Here is a 19,384-nt window from a genome sequence, read left to right as displayed (position 1 = left end):
TGTGGACGAGGCGGGGTGTCGTAATGCTGGGCTGGAGGAATGGCTTGATCGAGTGGGGGCTGCGAGCGCGTAGAAGAAGTCCTTTCTTTGAGTTCTTCCAAAGGGTGGGAAGGGAGGCGGAAGATATTTGACCGTTGAGATTTGTGTTGCTTTGGACTTGTCCGTGCTGCATCTCGCGCCTCCTCGCATTCAGTTTGACCTTGTGACGAAAGCATGCTTCAGCCACCGCCACTCGCCACTCGCCACTCGCATCCGCTATCCGCCGCCACTGCAGCCACAATAGGAAGCAGCAGCCACAATAGAAAGCAGCAGCCACACCGCGGAGCAGCAGACACATGATGAGTCGCCAAGTGTCATGTGCCACTTACTAAGCAGGGAACGCGGTCTCGTGACACACCTAGAAAAAACATGCAAAAGGCCGATCCCCATTCAGTTTGCTCTGCCTCTTGGATCCATCTCTTGGTGCATTGCCAGATCAGACACATTTCTTTTGCGTAAGTGCCGGCGTTAGCAAACCAAAGTCACTATCCCCACTATTCTACAACCAGAGTGCCCCACTTCAACTTCATCCTGGTCAACGACTCAGCAACCCTCCGCTCAACCAACTTCCAGACCACCACCGAGATCAATCGCCGGCTCGTAATAGTTCCCGCAAAAGACACACTTCATCATGGCGAAAAAGGACAAGAAGAACAAGAAGGTCCGCGACGACTCGTGGGAGGAAGAAGTTGAGACGGCCGTCCCAGTGGATAAGACCGCCGACGCCGCCCCAGTCGAAGCCGAGAAGGAGGAAGAGACTGCTCCTGCGCCCGGCCCTGCTGCTCCTACAGAGGCTACAGAGGATGATTTCGGCGGCGGCGGACTCCTCGCCGCCCTCAAGAAGAACCAGGCCAACAAGAAAAAGAAGGGAAAGAAGTCAGCTCCTACGGCCGTGGCCCTCGACGACGAAGATGCGACACCTGATGGTTCCGGCACGCCAGCTGATGTGGCTTCTCCGTTTTCCCACGCCCCCACCGAGATCACCGAGATCGATGAGGATGACTTTGGTCCCGTCAAGAAGGGCAAGAAGGGTGGCAAGCAGGCTCCCGCTGTTGCTGCTCCTGCTGCCGACTCTGGAACCGCCACGCCGAACAACGAGGAGGATGGCGGAAGGGTGAAGACGAAGAAAGAAAAAGAGAAAGAGAAGAAGGAAAGAGAGAAACAGAGGAAGAAGGAGCAGGTTGGTTCCGGCTATGACAATTTTAAGTGTTCACCGATTGTTGACCACAGCAATAGGCTGCGAAGAAGAAGGGCACCGCACCTGCAGCTGCTCCTGCCGCCGCTGCTGAGGCCGCCCCTACAGAAGTCGCTCCCGCTGCCGCCACTCCCGCCCCCGCGAAGCCTGCCGCCGCCGCCGGTGGAAAGCCGAAGAAGCTCACAGGTGCCCTTGCGGCGCTCGCCAAGAAACAGGAGCTCCTTCGTCTACAGGAAGCGGAGAGACTGCGACAGGAAGAGGAGGAGCGAAAACAGGCCGAGGAAGAGGAACGTCTTATCGCGGAGGAAGAGAAGCGGAAGGAGGAAGCCAAGGCACGGAAAAAGGAGAAGGAAAGAGAGAAGAAGGAACAGCTCAAGAAGGAGGGTAAATACATGACGCCGGCACAGAAGGAGGCGGCAAAGAGAGCCGAGCTGCGGTTACAGCAGATGCGTGATGCCGGTATGATCGTGCAAGCATTGGACGCCCCCGACAGACCCAAGAAGCCTGTCAACGACAAGAAGAAGAAGAAGGGTGGAGCGGCAGAAAAGGCAAAGGCCGAGGCTGAGGCCAAAGCTGCCGATGAAAAGAGACTGAAGGAGGAGAAGGAACGGATAGAAGCCGAGAAGCAAGCCAAGAAGGCTGCGGAAGAGGCTCAGAAACTAAAAGAAGCCGAGGAGGCAGCTGCCAAGGCCAAGGCGGAGGAGGGCATTCTTGAAAGTTGGGAAGATGCAATCGGCGAGGATGGTGATATCAAGGAATCTTGGGATGACGACAGTGATGACGAGAAGACAGCAGGTAAGCACGGCTCCGATTCACCAGTTGTTCCATATGTACTAATGTTGGGTAGCGAATGGAGCAGAAAAGGATACCAAGAAACCCACAGGGAAAGAGGAAGACGAGGATGAGGATGAAGACGATGATGATGACGATGACGATGATTCGGATGATTCTGACGAGGAGCTTACGGCGACCCAAAAACAAGAAGCTCAGAGGAAAGCTGAGGCGGCCAAGCGGAGAGAAGCTAAACTTGAGGAAGCCAAGGCGGCCGCATCCACGGACAATCTTCGTTCTCCTATTTGTTGTATTCTGGGACACGTCGATACCGGCAAAACGAAGCTTCTGGACAAGATTCGTCAGACCAATGTTCAGGAGGGAGAAGCCGGTGGTATTACCCAGCAGATTGGTGCAACTTACTTCCCTACAGAAGCCATCAAGACGAAAACTGCGGTTGTGGATCCTAAGGGCGAAATGGAGTTCAAGACTCCGGGTTTGCTCGTCATCGACACGCCTGGTCACGAGTCTTTCACGAACCTCCGATCTCGTGGATCTTCGCTTTGTAACATCGCCATTCTGGTCGTTGATATCATGCACGGTCTTGAACCCCAGACGCTCGAGTCCATCCGACTGCTGCGAGACAAGAAGACTCCTTTCATCGTCGCATTGAACAAGGTTCGTCTCTTCAGCCTATTAAATGTAACGATGTGATTGACTGGTTTAGATTGATCGTCTCTACGGCTGGAACCCAATTCCCAACAATGGATTCCAGATGTCGCTGGCCAAGCAGAAGAAGTCTGTTCAGAACGAGTTCCGCGACCGTCTCGAGAAGACAAAGCTTGCTTTTGCCGAGCAGGGACTCAATTCCGAGCTGTACTGGGAGAACAAGAGCATTGCCAAGTTCGTGTCTCTCGTGCCCACGTCCGCACATACTGGAGAGGGAATTCCCGATATGCTCAAGCTCCTGGTCGAATTGACCCAGCAGAGGATGGCCGGGAAGTTGATGTACCTCTCGAGCTTGGAGTGTACCGTTCTCGAAGTCAAGGTTGTCGAGGGTCTGGGAACCACCATCGATGTTATCTTGAGTAACGGTGTATTGCATGAGGGAGACCGAATAGTCGTCTGTGGACTGAACGGCGCGATTTCGACCAACATCAGAGCACTGTTGACACCACAGCCGATGAAAGAGATGCGTGTCAAGGGGCAGTACGTCCACCACAAGGAAATCAAGGCAGCCATGGGAGTCAAGATCGCTGCCAACGATCTTGAGGGTGCTATTGCTGGTTCGAGACTGTTGGTCGTTGGACCCGACGACGATGAGGAGGATCTCGAGGAGGAGATCATGGGAGATCTCGAGAACTTGTTGAGCAGAGTTTCTACTTCGGGTGTTGGTGTGGCCGTCCAGGCGTCCACTCTGGGTTCCTTGGAGGCGTTGCTCGAGTTCTTGCGGGTCAGCAAGATTCCCGTTAGCACTATCTCTATCGGTCCCGTTTTCAAGCGTGACGTTATGCGAGCTGGTGTCATGTTGGAGAAACACAAGGAGTATGCAATTCATTCCACCCAGCCACAGTTGATGCCCTTTGGCTAATCTGATTTGCAGATATGCTGTCATGCTCTGCTTCGACGTCAAGATTGACAAGGAAGCGACACAATACGCCGAAGAAGTCGGTGTCAAGATCTTCAGTGCTGAGATTATCTACCACTTGTTCGACAACTTCACAGCTCATCAGAAGGTTTGTTTGCCCGCACTCTAATAAGTGTAATACACTCTAATTGGATTTGTGCGGTAGGAAATGCTGGAAGCTCAACGTCTCGAAGCCGCTGCGCAGGCCGTTTTCCCTTGCATTCTGAACACGGTTGCCGTCTTCATGAAGAAGGACCCGATCGTTCTCGGTGTCGATGTTGTCGAGGGCTCGCTCCGCATGGGAACGCCCATAGCCGCCGTCAAGAAGAACCCTCTCACGGGCGAGATGGAATCCGTCCTGCTCGGCCGTGTGACCAGCATCCAGCTCAACCACAAGAACATCCCGATCGCCAAGAAGGGCTCCCCCAGTGTTGCCATCAAGATCGAAGGACCCAATCAGCCCACGTACGGACGACATCTGGACGAGAAGGATGTGCTCTACTCGCAGATCAGCCGTCTCACCATCGACACGCTGAAAAAGTTCTACAGGGACGAGGTGGCGAAGGAGGATTGGCATCTGCTTGTCAACCTCAAGAAGGTCTTCAATATTACGTAGATACATACTGAAGTTGAAAAAAGAATCAGGAGTTTATAGTTTCATCTGCTTTTCAGTTTGTTTGTTTTGTTTTTTTCTTTTCTCTTTTTCTCATGGGTTTCCTTTGTTGTATCTCTGCATGACCGGGAACGGAAAATTCATATCGTTGTAACATTGTTCATTTTTGCTCTGTACGAAGTATGTAAGAGGTGTCGCAAGCTGCGGTCCTGGGTGAGTGTAAGTGTTGATGTGATGGGGGAGGCGACGTGAACTGCGATGGGTCGGTTGTTGACCAGAATACGGTATTGATGCCTGTTCACGGGTTTCTGAGAAATCACTCGGACTGCGCACGTTTGACGGTTGACCCCGGTTTTGCGCAAGCCCGAGCACACGCAGCATGAGTTTAAGTGTGCATGGCGATCGCTGTACATACCCAACTCCCGAGGAATGTTGGTAACCATAGCGGATGCCATATCGTACACACCCGAGCCGTGACCCCTCGCCTCAAGAGCCACTGCTCCCGATCGGACTCAGGCATCCATTGGCTTTCGGCCTGATAGAACTCAGGCATCCGTCGGTCTCCGGCTTTCGGCAAGGAACGCAACGTCGCTTGATCAGCTAGTCCATTCGGGCCGTGGAGATGGACCTTTCCGTAGGTGGGAAAACAACTAGGTAGGCAGTGGACAACTGCTCGATAACCTTTCCAGTGTCCTTTTGTAAACCACGAAATCTGTGCAATACCTACACCTCCTTGTGCTCAAGCCAACACATCGTCCACCTCCTTAGACTTCACGGCACGGTGCGGTGCCAGATGCTGCACTAAGCAGACCCGAGAGCATCTTCTCGAGAATTGTACAATCCTGCGAGCGCATGAGGGGAAAAATGAAGAAATGGAAGGCTAAGGTTTACATATGTGAAATATTTGCAGACGAAAGATGCAGCTCAGTTATGCTAGAGGTCTGGAGGGAGCACGAATGTTGGGCGAGAGGTCCCCGGAGAGGAGGAGAAGAGATGAGAGAGTCGCCGTTCATTGTGGATTAATTGGAGGAACTGGTAAGAATGTACAGGTGGTGGGAGGACACCACTATTTCGAGTACCTACACAGGACTCGGGGAAGACGAGGACAGGTGTAGGGTACCGTAGGTATTCGGAAACCATCAATCTATTTCGCGTACATAAAACCTTTCCAGACTCCAGAGTCCAGAGTCCAGACTACAGTACCCACTTACATACATTGCTGTGGCGAACCAGCCCACCCTTCCGGACCACGCTGCAAGTGCAAACGGCAGGAGTTTGAACCCCGCTGTTGCCGTGCGTCCGTTGCAGCGTTGCAGCGTTGCAGCGTCGCAGAGTTTCGCGCCACTGCGCACCCAGTGAATATCCCTTCTTCCTTTCTCCCCTGTACCAGGAGCTGCCAATAAGTGGTGCCTCACCACCATTACGAATTATAAGCACTAGTCTATATTAGCAGCACACTAAGCCAGATACAATGAAATGAGTGAGTAGTTGTGACTAAGTTGTATGGGGAAAAACGCTAAGCTGTATGGGGGAAAAACTGGTGAGGCAGCACTTACCCTTACACCCGAGTACGTAGTCTGTCCAGAATCCACCATCGGGAAAATGCCACAGTCTTCCCTCTGCTGCTTCTTGTTGCTGCTGGCAGCGAATATGCGGGACGCCCGCCGACCCGCCCGCACTCCACGCAGCGCAGCCGGAGATAAGATACATGTAACGCCTTACTCCACCGCATAGCTAGACCGGCATCCCGTTCGGTAAGCGCAACCCCACTACAAGTGGGACGCCAACGTCCACTCCCCAGCCCGACACGTAGCGGAGAATGGAGAAACCGTTTTTCCGGGACACGTGCAGAGCAGAGCTGCCAGAGCAGAGCAAAAATACCTGTGTATCCTCACGCCTCGTGGCCGTAGAGTAGAGTAAAGCCTGTCTGGTCTGCACTCTGACCGGAGCTTTGTACTACCTTAGGTATGTAAGCAGGTAGTTCGATCCATCACTCGAGCTTGAGCTCGAACGCCCCCAGCGATTGCGATCGAAGAATCGCAGAATCGAAGAATTGCAGGATCAAACAATCGACGAGCCGAAGAACCGAACCTTCCAGAATCTCGCCGTCCGGTCCGGACTACCTACCGTAGTTGGGAGTCGAGTCGGGCAGATCTCAATCAGGATCTAACGGCTGGCGTGGGAAGCAGCAGCAGCCTATGTACAGGGATCGCGACTTCCCGAGGCTGCCGCGATGCGATGCGAAATTCCTGGCCACCACATGGAAGGTGCTCCATGTAAAGTACTGTATGTAGGTACTTACACACCAACATGACATCACGAACTTTCGCATGCTTCTTTCTTCGCAAGTGGGTTTATAAGCCAGCCAGCCAGCCAGCCAAGCTTGTGCGTTTGGCGGCGATTCACAGTTGTGAAGAATTAACCGCAGCTCGGTCGGATCCGGTGTTAACGCCCGGATTTTAGATACGTAGTTACGTTGGACCCTGAACCTGAAGGAAGACTCTGGAGGGGAGGAGAGGGGAGGGGAGGGGAGGTGAAGCGTTAGGCGAAGAATTTTCCCCTAGTTAGTCTGAACTGGAACTGGACGGGTTCTCGATGAGCGCGGTGGCGATGCGTGGGTAAACTATGTACCGTACCGTACGATCGATGCCATGAAGAAAGAAGAAGCCACGTTATGGTGGGAGCTGCTGGGCTGTGCGAAATACTACAAAAGCTCTGCTGTCCCGCCCCCGACGCTGGTGTTGGAAGTTCCATAGCAGCTTGAGTTCCATCTTCACATCCTACACGCTCTACCTCTTCGAATCAATCAGACCGACCGCACCTATACCTATACCTATACCTATCACTACGACTTCAGACATCATGACTACTGCCGAGTACAAGTTCAGCGGATGGGTGGGCCTCGATGCCAACTCGGTCGGAAACCTGGTGGAGCAGGAGTACAACGTGAAGCCTTTCGAGGAGACCGACGTCGACATCAAGATCACGCACTGCGGTATCTGTGGTAAGTTCACCTCTGCCATCCATGGTCATGAGTAGATTATCTGACAGGACTGGCCTCACAGGAAGCGACCTGCACACGCTGCGGTCCGGCTGGGGAGCAACCCCCTACCCGTGCGTTGTCGGCCACGAGATTGTCGGCACCGCCGTCAAGGTCGGCAGCAAAGTCGAGAGCATCAAGGTCGGAGACCGCGTCGGTGTCGGTGCCCAGAGCGCCTCGTGCTTGAAGGCCGACTGTGAGGAGTGTTCCGCTGACAACGAGTCATACGTATGCATAGCCCCCCCTCTCTCCCCCTCCATACCGAGGAAACCCATGCTGATGTCTCTCCAAACAGTGCAAAGGAATGGTCACAACATACGTCGGCAAGTACCCCCGACGGCAGTATGTCCTACGGCGGGTACGCCGACTACGCTCGGGTACCGTCACACTTCGTGATCCAGCTGTCGCACATCTCCCTTCCGTCGGAAATCATCGCGCCGATGCTGTGCGGCGGAGTGACCGTCTACAGCCCCTTGGCACGTAACGGGTGCGGCCCGGGCAAGAAGGTCGGCATCGTCGGCCTCGGCGGGCTCGGGCACTTCGGCGTGTTGTTCGCGCGGGCCCTAGGGGCTGACACTGTCGTCGCGATCTCGCGCAAGGCGAGCAAGCGGGCGGACGCGCTCAAAATGGGCGCGGACCTGTACATCTCGACGGACGAGGACGAGAACTGGGCGAAGACGCATGCCCGCTCCCTAGACCTCATTGTCTGCACCGTCTCTTCGCCGAATATGCCGCTCGATGGGTACCTCAACCTACTCCGCACACATGGGCAGTTCATTCAGGTCGGCGCGCCGGAGGATAAGCTACCGGCGCTCAGCGCTATGGTGCTCATTGGACGCGGGGTTAAGGTCGGTGGGTCCATGATTGGTAGCCCGAATGAGATCAGGGAGATGATCGAGCTGGCAGATAAGAAGGCCGTGCACAGCTGGGTCAACCTCTGGCCTATGACCAAGGTCAACGAGGCTGTGGTGGCGTTCGAGGAGGGCGCCCCGAGATATAGGTTCGTTCTGGTGAACGAGAAGCATGCTGAGATGCCGGCGAAGTTGTAATTTGCAATGTATGAAGCGTTTTTGTGGGGTGTTTGTTTATGTGGGTGCATATATGCGGTGGGAGTGGTCCGTACATAGCATAGAGCATGGGGCGGATATGATATGTAGTTTGAATACCTAACAGTGAATTTTCGCCCATCATGGGATTTCTATTCATTCTGTTTGATAGCTGGGGTACATAGCCCCTCTGCCGATGAGACAAACCGATGCATCACCGCTCCGTCCCGTCTTGTCCCGTCCCGTACATAACCTTCACCCCCATCACCTCCATCCATCATCTCGCCATGTGGAGCCGTTTTGTGGGGTAAATCCCTGACACCTCGGGTATGCAGAGTCAGGACAGGGCAGGCAAGAGTTGGGCGTTTCCGTTCGTACATAGTCTGTCACTCGTCAAACGTCGTTGCTTCAACCGAAGCTGTAGTTATCTGCTACAGTTGGCTCTAGATTAGAGGGAAGGCGGGAGCTTTGGACTATTGTGGGGAAGGTTAGGTTGTATGTATAAGTGTAGCCGCAGCGGAGATCGCGAACGTTGTGTTGTGACGAAGATGAATGGTTGCGGCAAGCTCCGTTGGCCCTAACCAACTATCTACACCGTACTCTATGAGTCTATCCGCACCCCGCCTCAAGCCCGCTACCATCCGTCGCAATTACTCCTGCGGAGGAGAGTTGGAAAGTGCAACATGAAGTTCCCCAGGCTAGAGTAGAATGCCTACTATTACCGGTAGCTATTTCGCCCTAACTAGCCCATGCCTGCCTGTCGCGGGTGCTGGCGTCGGCTTCCCGCGGCATTACCCAGCGCCGCCTCCACCAGAATGTAACCGCGCCGCAGCTCCAAGCTCCAAGCTCCAACGTCACATCCGTTCTGACGCCTTGCCTACCTAGTCCACAACAGCTCCGAACAGGCGGAAGGCAAGGGATTGGGCTGATCACATGAACCGACCGCGAGAATAACACTGGCCGGACGGGACCGAGATGTGCATGGCCCATGATGGCCAGGGACTGCCGGAGGACTATTGGCTGGCGAAGGGTTGGTTTAGAGGGGTTTCCATACATAGGGTACCTAGGGTGGGAAGGGTAGGCACGGGGAGAGGGGGGGAGGGGCCTGATCAGGTGTCAGGCACCTGGGACTCCATTATCCATATGCGTGGTCCGAAGCGGTCGATGATCATCACCCCGCGCCCCCCCCCCCACCACCACCACCATCACTGTATCATACCAGACCCCAAGTGCTACATAAAGCTCGCGGCGTCCCCCATTATCACCTCCGAAATCCTCAACCCGCTACTTACAACGATCAACAACAACCTATTCATATCCCCGATCCGCTATAGCCATGTGAGCGCCACAAGCCCTCTTCCCGGCTGGCTCCAAGTATCTGGTGGACTAACACATACCGACGGGGGCAGGTATACCGCCTCGTTTGCCTTCTTCGAAGCCCTGTGGGAGGCCGGCGTAAGCCATTGTTTCGTCAACCTGGGCTCGGACCATCCCAGTACAGTCCTCCTACACCTACACACTCGGTCCTAGCAAAGTATGTACAATTACTGACGGCTGTGGTGGTGCGACAGGTATATTGGAAGCCATGGTGAAGGGCCAGCGGGAGACACCCGACTCGTTCCCCAAGATCATCACGTGTCCCAACGAGGTGAGTGCGCATGCATATGTCCATCCCCATGGAGTGCATGTGTGGATGCTTACGAGTGTACGCCGGAGACTAGATGGTAGCGCTATCCGCCGCACACGGGATGGCGCTCACAACAGGCAAGCCGCAAGCGGTCGTCGTGCACGTCGACGTGGGCACGCAGGGGCTGGCAGCAGCGGTGCACAACGCGTCGATGGGGCGGGCGCCCGTTCTGATCTTTGCCGGCCTGTCGCCGTTTACGCAGGAGGGAGAGATGCGTGGCTCCAGGACGGAGTTCATCCACTGGACACAGGACGTGCATAACCAGCGGGAGATCGTCGCACAGTACTGCCGCTACACTGCCGAGATCAAGACGGGCAGGAATATCAAGCAGATGGTTAATCGCGCGCTCAGTTTTGCCACAAGTGATCCCAAGGGACCTGTATACCTGGTCGGCGCGAGAGAGGTTATGGAGGAGGATATTGAGCCGTATGTGCTGGATCAGAGCTACTGGACACCGATTGAGCCGGCGGCGCTGTCGCAAGACGGCGTGAGGACTATTTGTGATGCTTTGTTGGCGGCAAAGGACCCGCTAGTCATCGTGGGGTATTCGGGGCGGAAGGAAGAGTCCGTGGGCGAGCTGGTGAAGCTGGTGGATTCGGTCGGGGCGAGGGTGCTGGACTCCCTGGGAAGCGATTTGTGTTTCCCGGCGGATCACAGGTCGTACTTGGGAGTACGGTACGGCGTGCACGACAAGATCACGGAGGCAGATGTCCTCTTACTGCTGGACGTTGATATCCCATACATTCCCACGAGGTGTGTAGATATATTTCCACTTCTTTCCGGTTGGTCCGTGGCAACTGACAAACGAGCCAGATGTAAACCCAACGAGAAGGCCCTCATCTACCACATCGATGTCGATCCACTAAAGCAGCAAATGCCGGTCTTCTACGTCAATGCCAAAGCGCGGTACAGGGCAGACGCCACGACAGCGTTGCGGCAGTTGAACGAGTACATCGCCTCCAAGGGTTCCACCGTCAATTCTGCCAGGATCTCCGAGCTGGATGGAGAATTGAAGGCACGAGAGGAGCAGTTGGCAAAGGATGAGCAGCCACTAAAAGACGGAACTCTAAGCGCCAACTACCTGATGGGCAGCATTCGCGACGCCGTACCGAAAGACTCCGTATTCATGGTCGAAGCCGTCACCATGACCGCCATCGTCTTCGACCACCTCAAGCTCAGCGCGCCTGGGAGCATCTACAACTCCGGCGGCGGCGGGCGTAAGTTCCCCCTTCCCCTTCCCCACTACCCTCGTCTTCCCCCCAGAGTTACAGTTACTAACCATCCAACAGTCGGCTGGTTCGGCGGGGCCTCCGTCGGCGCGAAACTGGGATTGATGCACACTGGCCAGTCGAAATTTGTAACTGCAATCGTGGGTGACGGCACATTCCTGTTCGGCGTGCCCTCGTCGGTCTACTGGATGTCGCGCCGCTACAGCGTGCCGTTCCTCACCATCGTGTTGAACAATAGCGGTTGGAACGCCCCGAGGAAGTCCGCGCAGCTAGTACATCCAGCTGGTTACACCGCTAGCGCGACGAATGGGGAGCTCAATATCAGCTTCGATCCGAGTCCGGACTATGTAAGCCCCCCCCCCCCACCCCCCATTCGAGTGAGAAGCGGGTGAGAGAATGGAAGGACGTGAGTGCTGATGTGTGATAGGCTGGAATCGCAGTGGCCTCGGCAGGCGGACAGATCTGGGGCGGCACGGTCAAGAGCGTTGAAGAGCTAGGCCCGAAGCTGAAGGAGGCGGTTGCGGCGGTCGAGGGCGGACGCAGCGCAGTGCTGGATTGTTACATCGTGGGCAGCGCGTTCTAAAATTCTGGGACTGCTGGGACTTCTGGGACGGGTGTAAGAGTTTAGAGAGAGGAGAAGACCACCCTGCCTTTCCAATTTGATCATATACCCTATCTGTCTATTTCTCGTTCAAAATGGTGTCCGCAGCCTATCATGGGTCTAGTTATACAAAACTCCTGCTGTGATGTCCAGCCTTTCCGCTCCAAAGTCCATGCCTTTATGCAATCTCAAATCCCAAATTCCAGCCGCCGCGATGAAAACAGAGCGGGAAGGAAAGCAAACCAAGGAAGACGAAGGAAAAACAAACGCCCTTCATTAGGAGTACAATTTAAGTGAAGCAACAAACAGTCCAGTTCATAAAAAGGTTGATTACAGTCATTACGGTATGGTATGGCATAGAAGTTACGAAAAGAGCCGAAAACAAAAACAAAAACAAAAACCCCCAAGAAAAGCCAGCCAGCCAGCAAGCCAGCCAGCCAAGATGAAAGCAGAAACGCAGCCGAGGTTACAGTGAGTAAGTAGAGTAAGTAGAGAGAGTAAGTAGAGTAAGGTAGGAATACAACCATGCTATCAACCATGCTATCAACCATGCTATCCACCATGCCATCGAAGAAGAAGAAGAAGAAGGCACCAGTACATACGCTCTCTCTCCCGCAATCCCGCAAGTACAGTACATAACAGACCAAGAGACGAAAAGAAAAGAAAATGAAAATGAGTAACGCCCAAAACCCCAAGGCTAACTATGCTAAGCAAGCAAGCCTTCGGCGGAATATGTAGAAATAACCGGTATCCTAATGCCATGGTTCCACCAACTTCCTCTCCCCTGATGGCTCCCGCAGAAATCTATCCGCTGCCACGGACGTCAAGCACACAGCACACAGCACACAGCACACAGCACACAGCACACAGCACACAGCACACAGCACACAGCACACAGCACACAGCACACACGCAAAGAAGCAAACGCAACAAGGTCAAGCAAGCAAGCAAGTGAGCCGTGTAGCTAAAACGACACGCTACCCGGGGAATCCTGTTGAGTGGGAGTAAAAAAGTAAGAGAGTTTTACGCAGGTGAAATCGGTGATCGGTAGGTAGAGTACTTGGGTTAGGTAGCGTAGGCGTGCAGAATCATCGGGGCAGGCAGGCAAACCGACGTCAAATGCCCCTTCTCACAAACCCCCACCTCAAGACATATCTAAATCCTCGGATTCATACTGGTCCAGAAATGGGGCTCTGCCACCGCCATTCCACTCCTCGTCACCGTCGTCCTCATCGAATCGTCTCTTTCCCTTCCCACTTCCGCCCACAACCACCGCCGCACCACCACCGCCGCCACCACCACTACCACCTCCACCATCATTCTGCTGCTGTACCGCTCCTTGCTGCATGCGTCTCGCAATCAGGATCGGCTCGTAGTTAGAGAGCATCCACTTCATGCTATCGTCGAAGCAAACACAGAAGCGTTTCGCCTGGACGAGTTGTATAGCCTGAATGGTAGATCCTCTTAAATGCTGCATGACATAGGCTGCGGCGACAATAGCGCTGCGTTCATTGCCGCTCTCGCAGAACAGGAGTGTTCTTCCGCCGGGCGGCTGCTGCGTGTGGTTCGCGGCCATGAACGCCTCCTGGAAGCCGCGGAGTCTCCGGCCGTCGAGCGGGATGGTAAGGCCCGCTGCCGCGGCGACCCCAGCGGGGAGCGCAGAGATGTAGTGCTCGTCGATGATGTGGCCCGCGCGCTGAAACTGCGAGATCAGCTCCTGGTTGGAGCCCACGTCGATGCTTTCGTATCTAACGCCGGCGAGCTGCGAGGACAGCAGGCGGGCGCGCGCCGTCATGTTGGAGCGCACCGCGAGCAGGAGCGTGATGTTTTTGCTGCGCAGGAAGTCTTGGTTCTTGGTGGCTGACAGAGGCCCCAGGAAGAGGTGCGGCAGGAGCTGCTGCGCTTCGCGCCGGAACTCGTACCGCCAGTCCTGTGCGGGGCCCTGCAGGATCGGGTCGCATTGCAGGATCATGCTCTGCAGCGTGGGCTGCTGCCATTCTGGAAGGCCGTTGCTGTCGCTGGGGTTCAATGACGGCGGGGGGATTAGGATTCGTGGTGGCGCCGGAAGGCCCGTGGTGTAGGCATTCGTGGGGTGGTGGGACGGCGGCGACGGCGGCCGCGAGATGTCGTTAGGTTGTGGTGGGGCGAGCATTGCGGAGGATGTTTGCGGAGGGTCGGTTGGTCGTGGAGGTTGGTCGTGGTGGGGAGTTGCCGCGGTTGGGTTGGGCTGGTGGAGCGCAATGCTACGATGGAGGGGTTAGAGAAGGGGTATCCAGGGCTCCCTAGTTCAGGAGACGAACAAAGAAGAAGAGCGGAGAAGCTGAAGCAAAGTACTGTAGAGCAAGAACGAAAGGAATGGAGGGGCAGCAGAGAACCGGAGAGAAGGGAGGGAAGATGACGGGAAAATAGAAGTGAAGTGAAGATGTTCCCTTTTCAAGCTAGGACGTACGGACAGGCTGCCTTTTCGTGCAGCTGTGCTTAAATCACTCCATTCGTTTGAGGTCTGCCAGGGGGTCGCCAGTTTACGACAAGCAACAGCCGAGCCAAGCCACATGGTGTGGGTGACGCCTCGGGCTCAGGGTTGCATTGCAACTCCAAGTTGCCGATTGTTGTTTTTATGTGACGGTGAGATCGCACACGATACGCAAGTACGTTTTTCCAGCTCGAGCTTCCGAGGTGGACCGCGTGAGTCGTCGTTTTGAAGCCGAAAAGCTAGAGATCGAAAGCATCCATCGGGACCCTTCGCCATGGATAACCGGTGATCACCTCGAAGACGGGAAATACATAGGGACCATGGCGCCGTTGGAGCCTTCGGCTGGTATGTACTCTATGTATCGCCTCCGCTCGAAGACTCTTCACCGGCTAATGAACCCCACAGCCAGTTGACCGAAGAACACCAAAGCCGCATCGCGGTTTGGTGGCATGCAATTGCCGCTTGGCTGCGTCTCGGAGTCCGTGTCCACTCCTTGAAACAGGCGCAGAGAGAAGCTCCAACGGAAGCGTATAATCCCACCATTGAAGGCACAGGGGCAGCGTGGGGTACCTTGGGGGATCAATGCATCTTGCTCTGTCTGTCCGCTGAAGCAAGAGCTTTCAAGGATTTCGAGAGCATCGTCAACGAGAGGGAGACACCATCAAGAAGCCATACAAAACGGATTCACTCGGGATATCGATCGGCAGCGCTTACCACTCCGCATCCCCGGGCCAGACCAGCAACGTTTCCGGCCCCTTTAGCTGAATATTTATCCGAATCGGCCGGCGCAGGGTCCTCCAAAGCTTACATTAGGCACCTATCCTTGGTCTCCCAGCTGGCAGTTTGGATTGCGCGGAATCGCCGAATCCCTCGACACTAGGGACTCTAGTGTGTTCACCGTCGATCGAGCCTGCGTTCCGGTGCTCGTTCCCCAACACTGCCACCCAGCAGGCACAACGCCGAGCCGGAAGATCTTTATTGCGTGGAGAACTCGGCCTCAATGATCCGCGTACATACATAGAGAACGGTCAATAATAGTTTCGCTTGACCACAGCCACATCAGTGGTGAACGTTTGAATGGGAACGCTACGGAAGAAGCCGCGAAAAACCAATTTCCGCCGTGCTCGGACGCTGTTAAGCACGTTCTGCGGGCATCCTTCCATGCAGACGCGACGAACGCTAGATACTCCAAGCGAGCGTTTTGGAAGATGGTTATCTGGGGAAACGGATTCTGGACTATTTTGCTTTCGACTACAATTGTCGTTGTCGTTTTGGCGAAATCGCGACGATCTTCCAAACCCCCCCCTTTTATATGTATGCATACTACCTAGCATGACAAAGGAACTCCGATGGACACAGGCACGGAACGCCGTTGCTCGCTGTGGCACCGAGAATGGATACTGAGAAGCCACCGCTCAGGAACCCCCTAGCTTGACTGACTGCAGCACATCGCCCGGACGTCCAAACGGGCCGGGCCTTTACAATGCGGACAGGACAGAATAGATTCTCCGCCATCACATCACAAGGACCGCACCATCACGGATGTGTACGGACGGAACGACGAGGATTGCCGGTATGCACTAGTATGTATTGTACACGGAGGAATCCAGACAGCGACAATGAGCTAGGTATGTAGGTACATAGCAACGCCACACGCTGCACGATAGGTGGTAGTGGAAGCAGGTACAATACATATTGGAAGATAAGAATACCTGATACACAGGCCTCCGTCGAATATGATAGGTTGGCATATCGAAACTGCCCTTGCAAGTGCAAACTATGAAAGTCTAGATTTCAGGAACTGACGCTGGAGGATTCAGGATAAGTTGTTAACCCGTGATCCTAGTCGGCCGCGGGAGATCGACGTCAGGGATCGGTTAAGTGGGATTTGGGTGGGTGGAGAGGGGAGGTGAGCTCCGGTGGTTGTGGAGTATGGTACATTAGAGCTCGCAAGTTGCGATTCCTCTCCCTCAAAAAAGGCACTGGAAGTATGCGTGTCCAGTTCTACTTTACAGAAGTACTCACAGTGCGCGTTGTGCTATGGACTCTTACGTTCAGCCAAGATCCCCGCCGATTTCGGGGAGACATCCTGACTATTAGTACCTAGTGAGTACCCAAGTGCCGTATTCTATGTGTACTTCCGCAAGCCACCTATGTACTCCAAAGCAAAGGGGCAAAGCTCCGGTCGACAAGTCAGGGAACCTGGGGACTAAAGTTGACATCCGAGCCATATATAATGATCCGGGGCGCAAGGTGATCAGCCCAGAGCTGGAGCCCGACATAGATACCGGTTCTGCAAAGTTCGCTCTTTTTGAGGCAGGATTTCTTATTCCTAGTCCGCAGCTGTAATCACTCCATAGTGGTAACCAGTATTTACATACACTTAGCCCTACATACCTACGGCAGAATACAGAATATAGAAAATGCGGGAACCATCACGGCAGCCAGAGCAGTGTTCACACAGGTCTGGGGACTCCTGTACCTACCTTCCAATCCCGTGACCCGTCCGGTGGAAAGGTCAGACTTTGTGTATGAAGTCTCATGCTCAGAGAGCTGAGGTATAGGTAGGTATGTAGTTGGCAGTGCCTCCGATAGTCCAGTCCAGTCCGTCTTTCGGCAAAAGTCGGACTGGACTGAGAGGTTCAGTCCGGCTGGAGGCGTGGACTAGACTGAGCAGTCTGCACAACTGATGGGGCTGGACGGACTGCAGTCGACTGGATGGACTGGATGGACTGTAGTCGACTGGATGGACTGGATGGACTGCCGTCGACTGGATGGACTGGATGGACTGCCGTCGACTGGATGGACTGGATGGACTGTAGTCGACTGGATGGACTGGATGGACTGCCGTCGACTGGATGGACTGGATGGACTGCCGTCGACTGGATGGACTGGATGGACTGTAGTCGACTGGATGGACTGGATGGACTGCCGTCGACTGGATGGACTGGATGGACTGTAGTCGACTGGATGGACTGGATGGACTGCCGTCGACTGGATGGACTGGATGGACTGTAGTCGACTGGATGGACTGGATGGACTGCCGTCGACTGGATGGACTGGATGGACTGCCGTCGACTGGATGGACTGGATGGACTGTAGTCGACTGGATGGACTGGATGGACTGCCGTCGACTGGATGGACTGGATGGACTGCCGTCGACTGGATGGACTGCAGTCGACTGGATGGACTGGGACTTTGAATGAAAATGTTTGAGATCAGTAATGAACTTTTTTTACACTCTATAGGTAGTATGTACAGCTATTGCAAATCCTCCTCGCAGTACAGTGCATTGAGTATAGGTAGGTAGTCTCTATCACCTTGACAACGCCCTTTGTATCAGCTACTTACAAGATCATTTCATTCCGGCTCTGCGCTCATATATGGCGGGAATGCACAAATACCCGAGGGCCATTCTGGCGAGATCTTTCCAGCCAAGTTCATGTGATGCCTTCGCCCAGTACATACTGGGCCACATTATCAATGGAATTAATCGCAGGAAGGCGGTTTGGCCTGCTGGAAAACCTCCATCATACCTATCTCGATGCTCAACACGTTGTACCTAGTGTACGGAGCTTGCGGTCCCATGATCCATCTGCTCTTTATATTCACGGTAAACGGTGCATCTACCTACCTACTCTATCGTCATCAAATAAACTTCCCCTTGACGTTGCAAAGCCCCGAAGGCTGAAGGCTGAAGCCAATGTATTCGTCCTCCCAGGCTTCCAAACCTGCACCATAGTCTCCTCAGCCGAAGCAATCCATCCAAGCTTCGCACCCCACCGCCCCCAAAAGTATTCAAATTTTACTTCGGAATGCATGCAGAGAGATGGCGATCACGTATGCATGCCGGACATTTACACAGGTAGGTCGACCCAACAATTTCAGAAGTCGCAGACTGACAGTCGAGCAGTCCGAGGCGGCAGTTTTTGTGGACGGACTGAATTCAAAGTTCAAACCGTCTTCTCATTTTGTAGACGGGACGGGACTGGACTGGACTGATGCGGTCCGTCCAGTCCGGACGGCAGATCGGAGGCACTGATAGTTGGACTAGGTACACTAGGATCTGGTCGTTTGTTTTGGGTGTTCGTGCTCACCTACTAGTAGGTGGACAGCTTGGAAGGCGGCAGATTTCTCGGAATTTGGAAGTCGAGCAGGTTTTTTTGGAAGCGTGGGCTTGGAAGGCAGCGGGTTTCTTGGAAGTATGGGCTTGGAAGGATTATGGTTGCGAGGAGCGGGCATGCGCTTGGAAGAGCGCACTGAAAAGACGGTCTTGACTCTTGGAGCAATTGGTTGCTCTCCATCCGGCGAACCCATTCATTGACAGTGCCGTTTCCTCTGGGCCGGCGCGGTTGCAGTCAGAGGGAACTTCGCATGGAAAGATTGGGCGTGCTTGTAAATACATGAGAGTGGCCGGCTTGGAAACTCGGGCTTGGGAGAGCGGGCTTGGAAGAGCGGAGTGGAGGGTAATCCTGCGTACATATAGGCGCCAGAATCAATGGGAACTTGACTCTCAAAAACCTGCACAAAACACTACTCATTCACCCTATGCGACCTCGTTGTGCCATGCCACTTTGACTCCCACCGTCATCCGGCCTCGTTCACTTCCTATACCAACACCACCACCACGAGCATTTCCCCCAGGTAGCGAGGCGTTCGGCCAGTGTTGGCCACTAATCCTATTGCTACCGGTGACGGCGTTACACAGGAGACCGTCGCCGACTCCCGGACACGATAACTCACCCACCATGACAACTACGAGTAGTGGCTAGTGCAATGGCTCACTACTCGTACAAGCCACACCCAGCCCCCGTCTGTCCAGTGTCCACACATGCTCGTCTCTCGGCTGGAGTCAATCAAACTAATCAGACAAGACCATCCGTGTTCCGTCCTACATAAGAGCTCGTGTAAGGAAATTATCCGCCTGATTTCACTGTCGGTACACTCGTATTCAGACTCAACGCTGCAACGCAGGGAAGAACGTTTTACCGCTTCCAAGACTTCAAGTTCCAGCCCACCTTCCAAGCCCGCAACTTCCAAGCCCCAGCCTCCTCCTCCACGGT

At 54.4% G+C, this 19,384-nt stretch overlaps 4 protein-coding genes across 4 annotated transcripts; 3 read left to right on the top strand and 1 right to left on the bottom strand.

Annotated features, from left to right (window-relative positions):
• The first annotated feature begins 584 nt into the window (after positions 1 to 584).
• On the top strand, positions 585 to 4,293 carry BZA05DRAFT_57046 (uncharacterized protein). Its single transcript, XM_051488434.1, has 6 exons — positions 585 to 1,219; positions 1,276 to 2,029; positions 2,082 to 2,683; positions 2,733 to 3,550; positions 3,609 to 3,741; positions 3,799 to 4,293. The coding sequence occupies exons 1-6, from the start codon at positions 671 to 673 to the stop codon at positions 4,246 to 4,248; spliced, it is 3,306 nt and encodes a 1,101-aa protein (XP_051339242.1). The 5' UTR covers positions 585 to 670; the 3' UTR covers positions 4,249 to 4,293.
• Positions 4,294 to 7,107: 2,814 nt separating this feature from the next.
• Positions 7,108 to 8,469, top strand: BZA05DRAFT_430378 (uncharacterized protein; the record flags this gene model as incomplete). The annotated part of the gene is made up of 3 exons (XM_051486159.1): positions 7,108 to 7,249; positions 7,311 to 7,506; positions 7,614 to 8,469. 3 exons carry the CDS (start codon positions 7,108 to 7,110, stop codon positions 8,332 to 8,334), a joined length of 1,059 nt encoding a protein of 352 aa, XP_051339241.1. The 3' UTR covers positions 8,335 to 8,469.
• Positions 8,470 to 9,513: 1,044 nt separating this feature from the next.
• On the top strand, positions 9,514 to 12,250 carry BZA05DRAFT_399520 (thiamine pyrophosphate enzyme, N-terminal TPP binding domain-containing protein). Its single transcript, XM_051483812.1, has 7 exons — positions 9,514 to 9,669; positions 9,741 to 9,826; positions 9,903 to 9,979; positions 10,053 to 10,771; positions 10,832 to 11,235; positions 11,308 to 11,594; positions 11,675 to 12,250. Coding segments are annotated over exons 1-7 (1,731 nt in total). The 5' UTR covers positions 9,514 to 9,667; the 3' UTR covers positions 11,831 to 12,250.
• A 485-nt stretch (positions 12,251 to 12,735) lies between these two features.
• On the bottom strand, positions 12,736 to 14,315 carry BZA05DRAFT_374156 (protein-tyrosine phosphatase-like protein). Its single transcript, XM_051481751.1, has 2 exons — positions 13,494 to 14,315; positions 12,736 to 13,433 (listed from the first exon to the last, which is right to left on the bottom strand). Exons 1-2 carry the CDS (start codon positions 13,998 to 14,000, stop codon positions 12,993 to 12,995), a joined length of 948 nt encoding a protein of 315 aa, XP_051339239.1. The 5' UTR covers positions 14,001 to 14,315; the 3' UTR covers positions 12,736 to 12,992.
• Positions 14,316 to 19,384: the final 5,069 nt, after the last annotated feature.

The sequence above is a fragment of the Tricharina praecox genome, assembly GCF_024521635.1.
Source record: "Tricharina praecox strain CBS 144465 chromosome Unknown BZA05scaffold_13, whole genome shotgun sequence".
In the NCBI taxonomy this organism is placed as follows: Eukaryota; Fungi; Ascomycota; class Pezizomycetes; order Pezizales; family Pyronemataceae; genus Tricharina; species Tricharina praecox.
This window is presented reverse-complemented; position numbering and strand designations above follow the sequence as displayed.

Bases quoted from the DNA above. Each gene is read 5' to 3' on its own strand.
- BZA05DRAFT_57046 (XM_051488434.1), top strand. From the start codon at position 671: ATGGCGAAAAAGGACAAGAAGAACAAGAAGGTCCGCGACGACTCGTGG. The intron at 2,030-2,081 runs GTAAGCACGGCT...AATGTTGGGTAG, and splicing joins TGATGACGAGAAGACAGCAG to CGAATGGAGCAGAAAAGGAT. The intron at 2,684-2,732 runs GTTCGTCTCTTC...TGACTGGTTTAG, and splicing joins TCATCGTCGCATTGAACAAG to ATTGATCGTCTCTACGGCTG.
- BZA05DRAFT_399520 (XM_051483812.1), top strand. The intron at 9,980-10,052 runs GTGAGTGCGCAT...GCCGGAGACTAG, and splicing joins TCATCACGTGTCCCAACGAG to ATGGTAGCGCTATCCGCCGC. The intron at 11,595-11,674 runs GTAAGCCCCCCC...GATGTGTGATAG, and splicing joins TCGATCCGAGTCCGGACTAT to GCTGGAATCGCAGTGGCCTC.
- BZA05DRAFT_374156 (XM_051481751.1), bottom strand. From the start codon at position 14,000: ATGCTCGCCCCACCACAACCTAACGACATCTCGCGGCCGCCGTCGCCG. The intron at 13,434-13,493 runs GTCGCCGCGGCA...CGCGGCTTCCAG, and splicing joins TCTCTGCGCTCCCCGCTGGG to GAGGCGTTCATGGCCGCGAA.